We start from the raw sequence: 13,639 nt of genomic DNA on the forward strand, positions 1-13,639 counted from the left end.
ACACACACACACACACACACACACACACACACACACACACACACACACACACACACACACACACACACACACACCCCCTGCAAATACACCAATTTCGTCAGTCTCGCTTAAATACTGAGTGATATGTATAATTGCTGGATTGCTTTCGTTTTAGCTAGAAATCTACGTTCTATGTAGTGCAATATTCTAATAATTTACTAAAACGCAAGCGATCTAGCAGGAAAACAAGCATTGTATATTGCAGTCGTTAATTAAAATATTTTTACAATATAATATTTGTATCATACAACATTTATATAATTTTATATTTTATAATTTTCTTATTTTTATATTTTTTTTATTTTGCAATGCATTACAATTATAAATTTATTTCTTTTAGTTTTATTTAGATTTTATATATATACTTTGATGATAAACGACCTAGAAAAAGAGAGAGAGCGGAAAAATAAAGAGCAACTGAGAAAGAAATTCAGATGACGCTATTAGGGAACTTACTTATTTCGCGCGTGCGTACTCCATTTTGGGAAACATTAACATCAAAGATGCCGACAGAGAGTTGCGCTACTGTATATACTGTGGCTGTGTACCGGTGCGGTGACGCGGCATATTCGTATAGGCGCAATTTCATTAAAAGATAGATATGTATATCGAGAAAGAGACAAAAGCAAAATAAGTCATATTTATGACTTACTTTATTTTCATTTGGGATCTCTATTAATCCTAAGAGTTATATTTGCATACTTGCTTGCGATGGCTCTAAACGCATGTGGCAGGAAGACTGGAAGCGTTAGAGAGGATAAAATTGAGAGAGCTTACCGTTGAAATCTTGACAGGGACACGATCACGTAATCATTTGGAAAGCTCTGATGTATATGATCTCCACGATAACAACTGCAAAATATGCTCAAAAACAAAATTATGAATCATTAAAAGGATGTATCGATAATTTAGCTCGGATTTTAAAAATACGTAATTACAATAGAAAAATTATAATTACTACACAGAAAATATCTAGGTTAAAAAATATACAGGTTGGGACATTAATCTCGTGAAACATAGAATATTTTCTTTATTCTTTGAAAAAGTTCTTTTTATTTGTTACTAGATGCGAAAAGATACATATAAATTTATTTTGATATCTTTAGACGATATAAAATATAGGGAAGGCACGTTTTAAGAAATGCCGTTATATGTATGAGTTCCATATATATTTTAATATATTTTTTATAAATTTTGACTAACATATTTGTAACATTTATTCGGAAATACACGGCACGAGCGAACTTCCTTCGCTCTGATTGACAAGCAAGTCAAGAATTATTAAATTAATTGCAATTAATATTTGGCACTAAATAGTAACAGGAATTTTTGCAAATATTATATACAAGCAAAAAATGTCTTTGGTAGAGATTTGCCATCAAGATCAATGAAATGAACGTGAAGATAAATTTAATAATGTAATAATGGCATATATTAGATAATTATCTCTTTCATATAAATTTAAGTCAATTCTATATGATTAAATTCAATCTATCTAAATATATTGATGGCGTTTATGAAAAATATTATAATTGCAAAACTTCTTGAATTTATTTGTATAATACTTAATTATCTTTCTAAGAATCCAGAACTATATTCAAGTTTGTCGACAAAAAGTTTTCTTCCTTTCTCAAACAATATATTTTTATACTCTTATATTCTTTCTTTAACTACTGATAAAAAAATAAAATATTTGCATTGCTTCAAAATTTACTTATAATATTTTCCATTATTATCGATATCTTCAAGAAATTTTGGCCAAGGTATCTCAGAACAGTCACCCTTAACTTCAACGATAAGCACTTCGATGCTATTAATATTTAAGAGGCATGCTGAGTACTTCTTTCATCAAATCAAGTCTGAACGAATTCAAAATAAGTCTTCGATTTTTTTCAGATTTTTTTCGATTTTTCCCGGAATCGATTACACCGATTCTTTCTTGTATCATAAATCCTTAATTCTTAAAAAGTATCGCATTTGAAAATATTAAAGAAATTTACATTTTCGTATGCGAAAATAGTGTTTAAGAATACGGTCCTTGACACAGCACAAACGAATTTGTAGCCGTGAGAATGGTTTTCTTTTTTAGTGAGTCTGATCAGTGATCCCACCCGAAGCATTCGCACCAAAATTTGTCCATTGTGTGATAAAGATGAGGGGACACATTTTCAAGAGAGTGCGCTTCATCCGTGTACGTGACCTGTTCGAACAGGATGTCTTTATGCTCCAACGACTTGGCAAGCACTAACGCCTGCTGGTAGTGCACGTTGTCATCCCCGGTACCATGTATCAGCATGTACTTTTTGCCGCGTATTCCTTCCGCTCGTCGTGAAATATCCGAGCGATTGTAACCATCAAGGTTGTCCTCCGGAATCGGGAGACCCATTAATCGTTCTGTATAGATGGAATCTGTAAATCGAGTAACGATCTTTGAGATAATGTTGCTACAGCTCGAGATTCGAATTAAAAATACGTTGAGATTATTTGAAATCACCGTAAAATAAGGCAGGGCTATTCTATCAATTTTTACTTTAGAATGAAAATTTATGATAACAAACAATATCTATCATCTCTTTGTAAGCATAGACATGCTTACAACTACATTGTATAATCATGATTGTTCCTTGAAAGCATGAACACAAATCTTTAAACATTCGATATGTACGTACTGTTCAGGAACATAAATTATTGCGAGAGATGAATGAAAAAACCCTACTCTATCCTAGGATCAAAATTAATGCTAAACAAAATCAAATTCTTCTTTTCAATTACCGTAATAAATCCAAGAAGTTACGGGTGCGACGGATATACCGCATTTGAAGACAAAGTTGATATCTTGGGCCATCACCATTCCAGTAGTGAAACCACCATAACTCCAACCCCATATACCAGTCCTGTTCGCATCGATCCAACTGTACTGCTTCTGCAGAATTCTATGGCAAAGAACGTTTCCATTTTCAGAGCGATATTCACTGTCGGGAACGAAGCAATTTTTGATCAGTTTCGCATTACTCACTCGGTGACAGCGATCGTATCTTCAATTTCTACGGTACCCATCTTCCGATATATCTCAAAAAGCATGTTGCTGCCTTTAAAGGCTGATCCTCGTCCATCGATCCACGCGTGAACCATGCTTCGGTTGGTCGTTAGATAATACTCGTATCCGTACTTAGCATCATCGACGATTCTGACCGTGTTCGGACCACCGTAGCTGTGAGTTTTACAAGATGTTTAACAGAAATAAAGACTTGAATTGAAGAATAGCTTTCAGTTTTCATCTCCCTCAGCGTTACGCGGTGTTCGATTTTATACATCTCCGAGCTACAAATGGGTAGCATGAATTTCTAAATAAATGGAGCGCTCGATACATCACAAATGCTTCTTAAAAAAGAAGAGAAAAGCGAGCGAGGGTTATTAAAGGTAATCGATCGTTTCAAAAGCCTCGGCATGAATCGGCAAACAGACTCGATCCAATTTTAAATGGAGATTGCAATCCTTTTGCGTGCTGATCAATCATAGCGTGCGCCGATTTTAATTGCGGCGTAATTAATGATATATACGGTAAACATTAATATTCGGCGCTAGCTAGATATTTAAAAATGTATATATATTATATATAAAACTAATAAAAATAAAGTTATTAATAAAAATAAAGTTAATGTTTCTTGAAAAATGTGGAATTAGACTATGGAATTAGATAAAATAATAGAAAACTGTGATTTTAATTTTTATTTAAATCTATTCACAAAATAAGAAGGTTCTATTAAGCAAAATATTACTTTCAAAATGTTAAAGTTGTTATTTTATTATGCAATATTAAAATTTTTCTTAAAATTTTTTTTTAAATCTATGCACGATACTGTCATAAAGATATTCTTACGTTGCATTCGTCTTCAAATCAAGCACGATTTAAAATATAATGGCCAGTATAGAAATATATATACCGCATAATAAAATTGATTTGTCTAATATATTTATCATTAAATTTTATATTTTTGTATAAGTTTCATTTTTTATATTCTTATCTTTGTAATAAAAAAAAATCTTGTAGCGATAAAAACATAAATTTCCTTTGATGACCTATCATGCAAAAAAATTGTTGATATTTTTACATCAAATTTGTTACTTATTATATCAAAAGGACTTAAGTACTTACACAAATACCATCATGGGATACGACTTGCTTTCGTCGAAATCTGACGGCAAGAGTAATCTGACTTTACAATCATAACCGTTCACGTTAATGTTGAAATTTCTTTGTTGCGGCATTAACCGCCGCGACAAAAGTGTCCTCATCATCTGATTAGTATTCCAGATTAAGACTGTCTGATGATTATTGTCATTAATCGTCACTATAGTCGGATCGGGCCCGGAACAGGTAAAAGCATAATACGTCCTCCGACTTGAAAAAGATGCGGTAGCGTAAGTGCATTTATTTCCTGCAAAATTCGTGAGAATTTTTCTGTAGAGAGAACTTTTTCATTTTCTTGTTCTACGAAATATTCATTCCTACCGCTTCAATTCTCTCCATTTGACAAATTCGAGGTTGCTCTCGCGCATAGTTATTCCCGCTTTCATTTTCGAATATACAATCGGATATATATATATTTAAATCAATATCAAAGTGTTCATAATTTTACCTATCAATGCGCAACGTGGCGTACATTGCTAACTTTTTGTCGAAGGAAGCAGGCATAAATTTCAATACTCTACTTTTCGAAATAAATTTCAACAAATATCGTATTTTAACGGATATATGGTATATCGGTCGAGCTACAGGCCTCTCATAGACATTGAGTTTTCTCGCAGGCGCAAATAGTCCAGCGAATTAATCTTCTTTATGCAATAGCGCTCCGGTCTGATAGACGCAGCTGTCGCCGATAGCCGGAAAAACTTGCGCGAAAAGTAATATTTCAGTCTTGCCTCTTTTATGTCATGAGACGTCTCGCAAAAATTAAGAGCCGAATCTTTTGAAATCTACTCGCGTAGTGGAGGAGATAAGTTCGCGCAAAGATAAGTTCGCGCGTCGAGTCCATGCGGGAAGAGAATTCAGAAATTTTTACCTGAATTCGCGCAACTTTCGGCGCGTTGTAGAAATATGCGAGGGAAAATTGCGGCGATGTTCTACGGGACTGAAGTTTCCATAGATTACATCATATCATCGTTTCGCGTAGATCTTTCCCGCGAGTCTGCCAATCTCCTTATATACACATATACACATACATGCTAAATATTCATGAACGCGACTTGCAGCTTTCAGATGAATTAAAACGGAAACTCTCGATGGACTTTCCGTTTTAATTGGAACGTGTACCTATCGCCCGAACAAGTTACAAATGCTGTCGACGATGAGTTCTGAAATTTCTCCTCCGTCTCTTATGGAACCCCACTTAAGCATCTCCCAAGTTTCCGATCTTGTTCGACGGTCGCGAATCTAAGTAAAACGAATGATCAGACATTAAGGACTATGAATGTTTCATGCTTCTTGCGTAAAATATTTTCCTCACGAAAGATGCTGTAAATAGAATATTTTGATGACGCTGAACGTTCTCGTGAGTTAGACCCATCACGTTCGTGCATGAACGTGAAGTTTATTTAAATTGAAAAATGCCAAATGTTATTTCCTCCTTCGCCACTCTCTCTCTCTCTCTCTCTCTCTCTCTCTCTCTCTCTCTCTCTCTCTCGCTTGATCTCTATTTTTCACTCATATTCGAGATTTCGAGGACTCACCTTCCGGCGTGAGCAACTTGCAGGATATGCAAGTTGGTCTTTGGCTTCCATCCAGAGGCACCGAATACAAATTCCTCTGTGACGGTTCACCCGGCGCCGTGGCGAGATAGTAAACTTTGCCTCTAGGCGAATCGGCTGCCAAGATCGCATGAACTTCGGAGGGACCGGGCGTTAGATCCAACGGCATAATAAACTGACCATCCTTATATTCATACCTAATGGCATGAATAAAATTACAAAAAGAAGGTAACAAACTTCAAAAAAATTACGATATAAAACTCTTTTCTTAAGACGAAATTGCATCAGAAAAAAACTTAATTTTGCAATTCATTTAGAATTCAAAAGTAAAAACTCTTGGGATATTCTCAGAGAGAATTGTAATTTTCTTTGTGAATTTATATTTATTTATTTATGAATAAATATATCTTTATATCTCATTACAAAGATAGAAAGGATTCGATTCTAGAAGGCTCAAGTAAATAACGATATCTGTCTATCTATAAATATATCTTTATATTATTTATTTATAAATATATCTTTATTTTTCACGAATACATATTTTTATAGTTTTCACTCACCTGTTTATATGTCGGAATCTGCCGGCGCTGGTACCAGAAGATTCTCGTCGTAAAAGCAATATGTATGTGTAATCACGAGTTTTTATAGGAAAATTCGGTTGAAGCCAGCCCTCAGTCTCCTCGTCGGACAAAACCAATTTGGCATCACCTTGTATGTTGTACATGGTCATCTGGGATTGGTTCTGTACGCGATTTGTCCATGTCGCAAGTACGTGTGTTTTGTTCCACCAGCTCACGATGTACAGAATGTTGTCACTGCAAATGCGAATGTCAGTACGTTAAACATGATCGTAAAATCGTTCGAAGATAGTTATAAAAATATTTGTTGTTAGCAAAAGTAACTTGCTTTGTCACTTCATTAATAGGTGCTTCCAAAGTAACTGCTTCTGACAATGGATCAAATAAATCGATCACCGACAGAGATACTACTGGGTTCGGTGTACCTACCTAAAATGATGATATTTTTTTCATTGATATAAATGATATTATAGATAAGTGCAAGTTATATGATATCGTAAAAGGATAGGGATCCCCCGTTTAGGAATAATATCTTCATAATATTATATATTGGGATAAAAAAAGAAAATAGTATTTCTATATTTAAAAAAAATGAAGGATAATTCTTACATAATTCTTTCTTTGAAAAAAAAAAATCTACTTTAAAATCAAATACTTAATGATATTTTTTATCATTATTATCATTATAGTAATATTAATTTTATTTAATGTATAAATAAAAACGTTTAAAAGAGTTAATATTTTAAATATTTTTTATTTTAAAAATAATAGAAAATAATTAAAGTTCCGAAAAGTTTATAAATATTAATTGTTAAATATTAATTATTGAAATGTATTTTGATGTATCAATATCGATTATTATAATTCACGAGAAAAAAATTAACTTAATTTTTAAAATGTTTAAGAAGATATTTTATATGCTTTTAGAAGATTTCAAGTAAAATTGAAAAAGAATTTTTCGACTCCGTACATGATCTCAGAGTTGAAATTTTTTTTGTCAATTTTTCACATCCAACTTTCAAATGGTACCATATGGTGCAAAAGCATTACCGAGGAAAAAGCTTGAAAGGATTTGAAAGCTGAGATTTTAGGCTTTAAAATATTTCTTTGAGAACATTACTTTAACTTTCGAAAAATATGTAAATGTGTACCATTTTTGCCACACAATTAAAAATGGTGTAAATAAGATATTTAAATATATATGAAATTAATCACTTAAAGAATTTTATATAACAAATCAAATTCCTTATAAATCAAAGAATTGGAAAGGATTTCTACGGGCAGAAGTCAAGCATAGAAGACGTCGCGCAAATAATATATCTATGAAGTAAACTATGAAGAAACTTCTTTATTCACTAAAACGCATTTACATGTTTCAGCTTACTGAACACAAACTAACAAAAATAAATAAATTGTAAATAAAAATTTTCCCATGATGAGCTCCCCTATCTCGAGAATTTAAATGCCAGAATTAAATCCCAGAATTAATTAAATAATTTCAATTTGATTAATTCGAAAAGTTGATCGATTATAATAAAGAAAGATTTGCTTGTCACTTTTGAAAAATGAGGACCTGACATAGAAATATTATAGAAATGATTCGCGAGCTTTTTTCACGGGAAATTGCTTCTGCCAGCGCACTTCGACAATTGAATTATCCGCACGTGCCGACACATGCACGCGGAAAATGGATCTATGATAGAATAAACTCAAGTGAAACGGAAGAACGACAGTTCTTTCAATTCGTTACGGCAATAGCCGATTCCATCCAGTGGAGATGATTAACCGAGTTTTTTATGGTGACTTATCAGTATTATCATGGCGCAACAATTCGAAAAATTTTAGTAACATTGCTGCATTGTTAATGAAATATTACTAATAATTTTCAATATTGTTAACGAAATATTACTACTAATTTTCAATAATCAAAGCTAAATAGTTGATAATTTTGTTGCATAAACAGAAAAAAGAAAGACATTTAAAAGATACTATCGATTTTAGAAATGTTTTAAAAAATTCAGAAATATATACCCGGAAATATCAATTTCGTTCTTCAGACAAATTTATATTGAATATGTAAATTTGGAAAAGCTTTTTGAAGTAGAATCTCACCTTGGGATACTTTATCTTCACTTCCGTGGGATATTGGTCTTCGAGAGAACCAGGAGTGCCATAATGAAAATATGCCATGTCCTTTACTACGGTATCGTTGAAGGTTGCAAAGGCCAAATGTTGGCCATCCGGTGAAAACCACATTGCAGTCGCAGTTCCAAATACTTCCTCTATAATCAATATTCACGACTATGCTTGTCATTTGTAATTATCCATTACAGATACGATTATACTTTGTAATGCACAAATTTCTCTTCAAAATGGATATTTCTTTTTTATATTATATACGTATTATATACGTATATATTTTTTATGTAAAATATAAAATGTAATATAAAATATTTTATATATTCATGTATTATATATTCATGTATTATAAAATATTTTTAATAGATATATATTAAAATATTGTATATAAAATATGAAATATAAAAATACAATATAAACTATATAATAAAAAATATTTTTTGTAAATAATATTTATTTATGTTTATACAAAAAGATAGATTTACCTTCGTATACCCAATCCGGAATTCCATTGAAAACTATGTTGGCTTCGCCGTTTGTTGTCAATCTTCGTACTACATTCCGACTATGATTGAAAGTCATATGATAAATATCGTTATCAAGAACATAAACCAAGTGACTGCCGATGGGCGACCATAACGTCAGCGAGATAAAAGTTTCATTCGCGATCTCTTCAAATGTACTGCAAAATGTTTAGGAAAAATTTTATTAAAAATTTTATAAAATATTTTCTTATAAAATAGAAAAAGAAAGTTCGTTTATAAATATATTTATATAAATATAGATGCACAATTTTTTATGTTAGTTATGACTGAAATAACGACTCAGCTAAAGATAATGAAACACAAACGAAAAAAATCTACTGGATAGATTCAATGAAATTGTTGTAAAAAAGGAAATATTATATTATGTATTTGAAGCACTTGTACGTACAATAAATGATATGTTCATTAAAATAAACAAACGAAATTTCTAAGAAAAACAGATGAAACATTTTCTGAAATTAATAGGAAATAGTTGTAATTAAATAATTTTATCTCGCGCGTACGCGCGTGTATGTCTTTGAAACCTATCACAAAGTGATGACCCAATTACATTAACGTTTATTGTCTCATTTAGAAATCTAAACGTTAGAAATTCGCTATGTAGACTATGCGTAGTTTCGCAATCAAGCTTATCAAGAAATAGTTAATATTATCAACGACAATATATGCAAGCTATAAAAATATAAAGGAATAAAAATATAAACTTACCCGTACTGGATATCATATACCACATAATTTTTGATGGTCGAGTGTCTGAACATCTGCGCAACTCCATTTATTTTAATTCTCATTATATTTCAACAAGTGAAAGGATATTAAACAATTAATCACTTACACGTCTAGTATTGTAACCAAAGAGAATATACTGCTTGTCGGCCGAAATAGTTGCCGTATTGAATTTGTATGATACCTAAAACAATTTTATTGAATTTTAAGAAAAATGTTTGTTATTTAATCTAAACGTCTTGTAGGAATTTATATTGAAAAAAAAAAATTTATTAAAATAAATAATTATCTTAGAACAAATTGTTTTGAACAATTCATTCAAAGTATTGACAAACTGAAATATTTAATTATATAGATGACATTGATAATTCGTAAAGAATATTTTATTTAATTTCCGTTGCAATCACGGATGTTTATAAACCCATAATATATTCTGATAACCAAATATCAATTACAAATTGAAATCTCAAAAATTAAATTGTATAATAAACCATAAAATATCCTTACTGGTAAATTTGTTCCATTAAAAATCTGTTTAGTTTCTTTTGTTTTTACATTGGTAATATCAATATCGTCTGTAACTACGTTCCAAACTATGAATTCGTTGTCAGAAATCCACGAGCCATTGAAGCCGGACATGTAATAGGTATTAAGGTATATGTCTTCCAAGAAGAACGGTTTCCTGAATTCAATCTCATCCTTGTTATGAATATCGGTGTCGTTGTTTGGAACTATATAAATAGATTCAACATTTAAAAAATAAATACGTAAGATTTATTGAATCCGTTCCCCGATATCTACATTTCCATAAGTAACGATCAAACTGCATATTTGCTAAGCATTAATTACGCTAATAATTACGCGAGATATTAAATCAATTGACCTACCTGTTCGTGACTGACCGATGACGATTACGAAGGCAAATAGTATTAGAAGTTGAAGAGGCTGAAAGAATTCGGATTGCCAGGATATGCCATGAAATTCGTGTCGGATTTTTCGTCCCTCTTATTACGATTACATGTACATGAATTCAATGAATGAACAGAATGTACAAATCACACAAAAAAATTTAGAAAATGAAATTACAGAATATTATTCAAACTTTCAATTGCGCTGTAATCTGAATAAGCGAATTCTGAACTTAGGTCTGTGATAATCGCAAAAAGCTTTGCTGCATTTTACGAATCGTTAGCATTTTTTTCAGTCAATGAACATTATTTTTATAAGGAAAAAAAATAATTTTTCTGTCCCTTTGCTCTTTAAAATTGAAACATCGGTCATGGATAAAAAATGAAGAGTGATTTTGTTAATCATCGATGAACCGAAACAGAGCCAACCTTTCAATCCAATTCTCTCTGACGCTAGTAAGAAGCCGTCGAGATTTCTATTTTAGAATTAGAAATTAGCATTTATCTATTTGTTTTTCTATCAATTATAGTCTTACTTTAAATTAAAAAAGAAGTTAATTAATCGAAATTGGAATCAGTCAATATTGACGCAATAGATCCGCAGTGAATCGAAATTGGTGACAATCCCGATATCGGAAGAATTGAATCTAAAAATAACTTACTGCTACGAGTTTAATACCTCGAGCGCATCACCGTGTATATTCTACGAAGAAAAGGAACGCGAGAAGGGCTTAGGTGGAAGGCGATAAATCGAGACAGTTCGGACCCTCGAAACTTTTCCATCGATGGCGCGCATCTGACGAAAAGTGCTCTCACGGACTTATCGATTCGATATGTCAGGACATTGTGCCTGTCCCATGAGTGAAATCGAAACAGAAGTAAGTCGGATAAAAGCTCTTCTACAGTAATGGTAGATCGCGAGTTCCATGATAGGTCGATACTTATTTTCGCGACCACTTCTCTTAAAGGCATCGCGGAAGGAGAAAAAGAATGGATTAGAGAACAAGTAGTGCAAAAAATAGGATATTGGAAACATATCTCCCTTTCCTTTTCACTTCTCAGAAATATTCGCTTTGTAGATATAAGAATTTAAAAATATTATTACTTAAAATCAGATAAACAATTCTTCTCTGATTTAATCGAAGAAGCCCGAGGGAGTTATCAGGAATTAACAACAGATTTAAGGGATGAAGTCGATTTCTCGTCGTCTTCGCGAATGTCGCAAAATGAATGGAAGAGGAAAAGGGGAGGGAGTGACGGATTTATCATAATACCGAATAACGTACCGTATGTCTCGCCATGATGATCATCAATCGATCTACGAGTCGCAGACTCCGAATGATCGAGGAAACCGCTGCTGGCGCGGCCGCCGATCTCGCGAGTACGCTTGATGGAGACTAATATATCGCGTGCTTCTTGGCGTATTCGTGGCAGCAGCGGCACGTGCTCCCACCTCTTTCGACAAATCAGGGACATACCCACGCGTGGGCAAGTATCTTCCATTTGTGTTTCTACCTTGGACTTAATTGTGTCCTAATATTTGCTGATACTGATAAGGTGATCTTCTTCTTACATAAAGTCAGATTTGTGCGAAAAAATGACTTTTTTCTATCTCCCAAATCCGTAGTGAAAATTCGTGTTGAATAAGCATTGTCATCTTTCAAAGTTGTAATTTTGCGCCAAAGAAAGAAGTTGATAGAAAAATGTGTGAAAGTATAGAAAAAAATTGTGGAAAATAAATTTAATTAAGTAAGAGAAAACCTATTATTAGTGAAAGCATCTTAATGCTTTCAATATATTTTTCAATTTTTTTTACATTTTCAAACCTTGTTTTTTCTAGTTTTTTTTTTTCTTTAATACAAAATTCCAAAAACTTTAAGACATTATACATACATTTTGAGAAATATAGAGGAAGGTCGCTGATAACCAATCATACTACTTTGTTTTTGTATTATGTTTCTTAAACAAAAGATAAAAATAAAACTATAGTAACATAAAAACAAACTAGAGTATTTTTTATCGAATGATATGGATATTTTATATATGATACTGTTTATCATTTTTATTGTTGATAATTTATAACTTTTTCGTAAAATAAAATGAACATTTAATAAAATGGGCTCCAAAACTGATACATTAGATAATAATATCATATATTTCTATTTTTTTTTTTACAGGAGTCATTTGTAAATATCTACAAGTGAATGTAGATGAGAATTTCCAGAATTTTTTAGATTCGATGTAAAATGTTTTTTTAAGAATTTTAAGCATTACCATGAATATATCAAATATGTGAATACATTAAATACGATAAAGAAAGCCAAGATCGATCAAATTTTAGATATTACAAATAATAACATTATATATTCTTTTTATTGAATCAATTTATTCCAGATATAATTGCGAGCCAATAACTTTCGGTTTCAACATAATCATTCTAAACGCTAATAATCCCCTCTAAATTAAATTAGAAAGAAAAAAAGAAAAAAAGAAATTTATTGCGAAAAATATTACCTCAACGATAAATAATCTTATCGGAGTTAAAAGTAATCGATGTTTACGAAGAAAGTTAAAAAACTGTCGCGTTATGATAAGCGTTATGATATTTGTCGTACTATGAGAAAAACTATAAATATAACTATAGATTTAGAAAACTATAACAAATATGTAAAATAATGTAATATTATATACTTACTATTATTTAAACTATGCAATTTACAAAAGAAAATCATAAGAATTTTATTTTCGCATTTATGGAATTCATTTTTATCTAATTCATTTTTATACAAAAACATATATATGAAGATTATGGATTTTTATTGCTTTAATCATCTAACTAGATTATGTTTTTATCAGTAAGATTGATAAAGTACAATGTTTCTAAGAAATAAGATAGTGTCTCTAAAAAACTGTATCAGTATCAGCGACTTTCGTCTATACTTAAACATCATGTGAT

General features: G+C 31.6%; 1 protein-coding gene across 1 annotated transcript; it reads right to left on the minus strand.

Annotated features, from left to right (window-relative positions):
* Positions 1-2,137: 2,137 nt before the first annotated feature.
* On the minus strand, positions 2,138-11,993 carry LOC105617268 (venom dipeptidyl peptidase 4). Its single transcript, XM_012198838.1, has 14 exons — positions 11,970-11,993; positions 10,663-10,720; positions 10,283-10,506; positions 9,885-9,959; positions 9,758-9,810; positions 8,990-9,186; positions 8,478-8,647; positions 6,694-6,794; positions 6,348-6,602; positions 5,770-5,984; positions 4,196-4,478; positions 3,056-3,250; positions 2,812-2,972; positions 2,138-2,448 (listed from the first exon to the last, which is right to left on the minus strand). The coding sequence occupies exons 1-14, from the start codon at positions 11,991-11,993 to the stop codon at positions 2,138-2,140; spliced, it is 2,322 nt and encodes a 773-aa protein (XP_012054228.1).
* Between the last annotated feature and the right edge of the window lie 1,646 nt (positions 11,994-13,639).

The sequence above is a fragment of the Atta cephalotes genome, assembly GCF_000143395.1.
Source record: "Atta cephalotes unplaced genomic scaffold scaffold00001, whole genome shotgun sequence".
Taxonomy (NCBI): domain Eukaryota; kingdom Metazoa; phylum Arthropoda; class Insecta; order Hymenoptera; family Formicidae; genus Atta; species Atta cephalotes.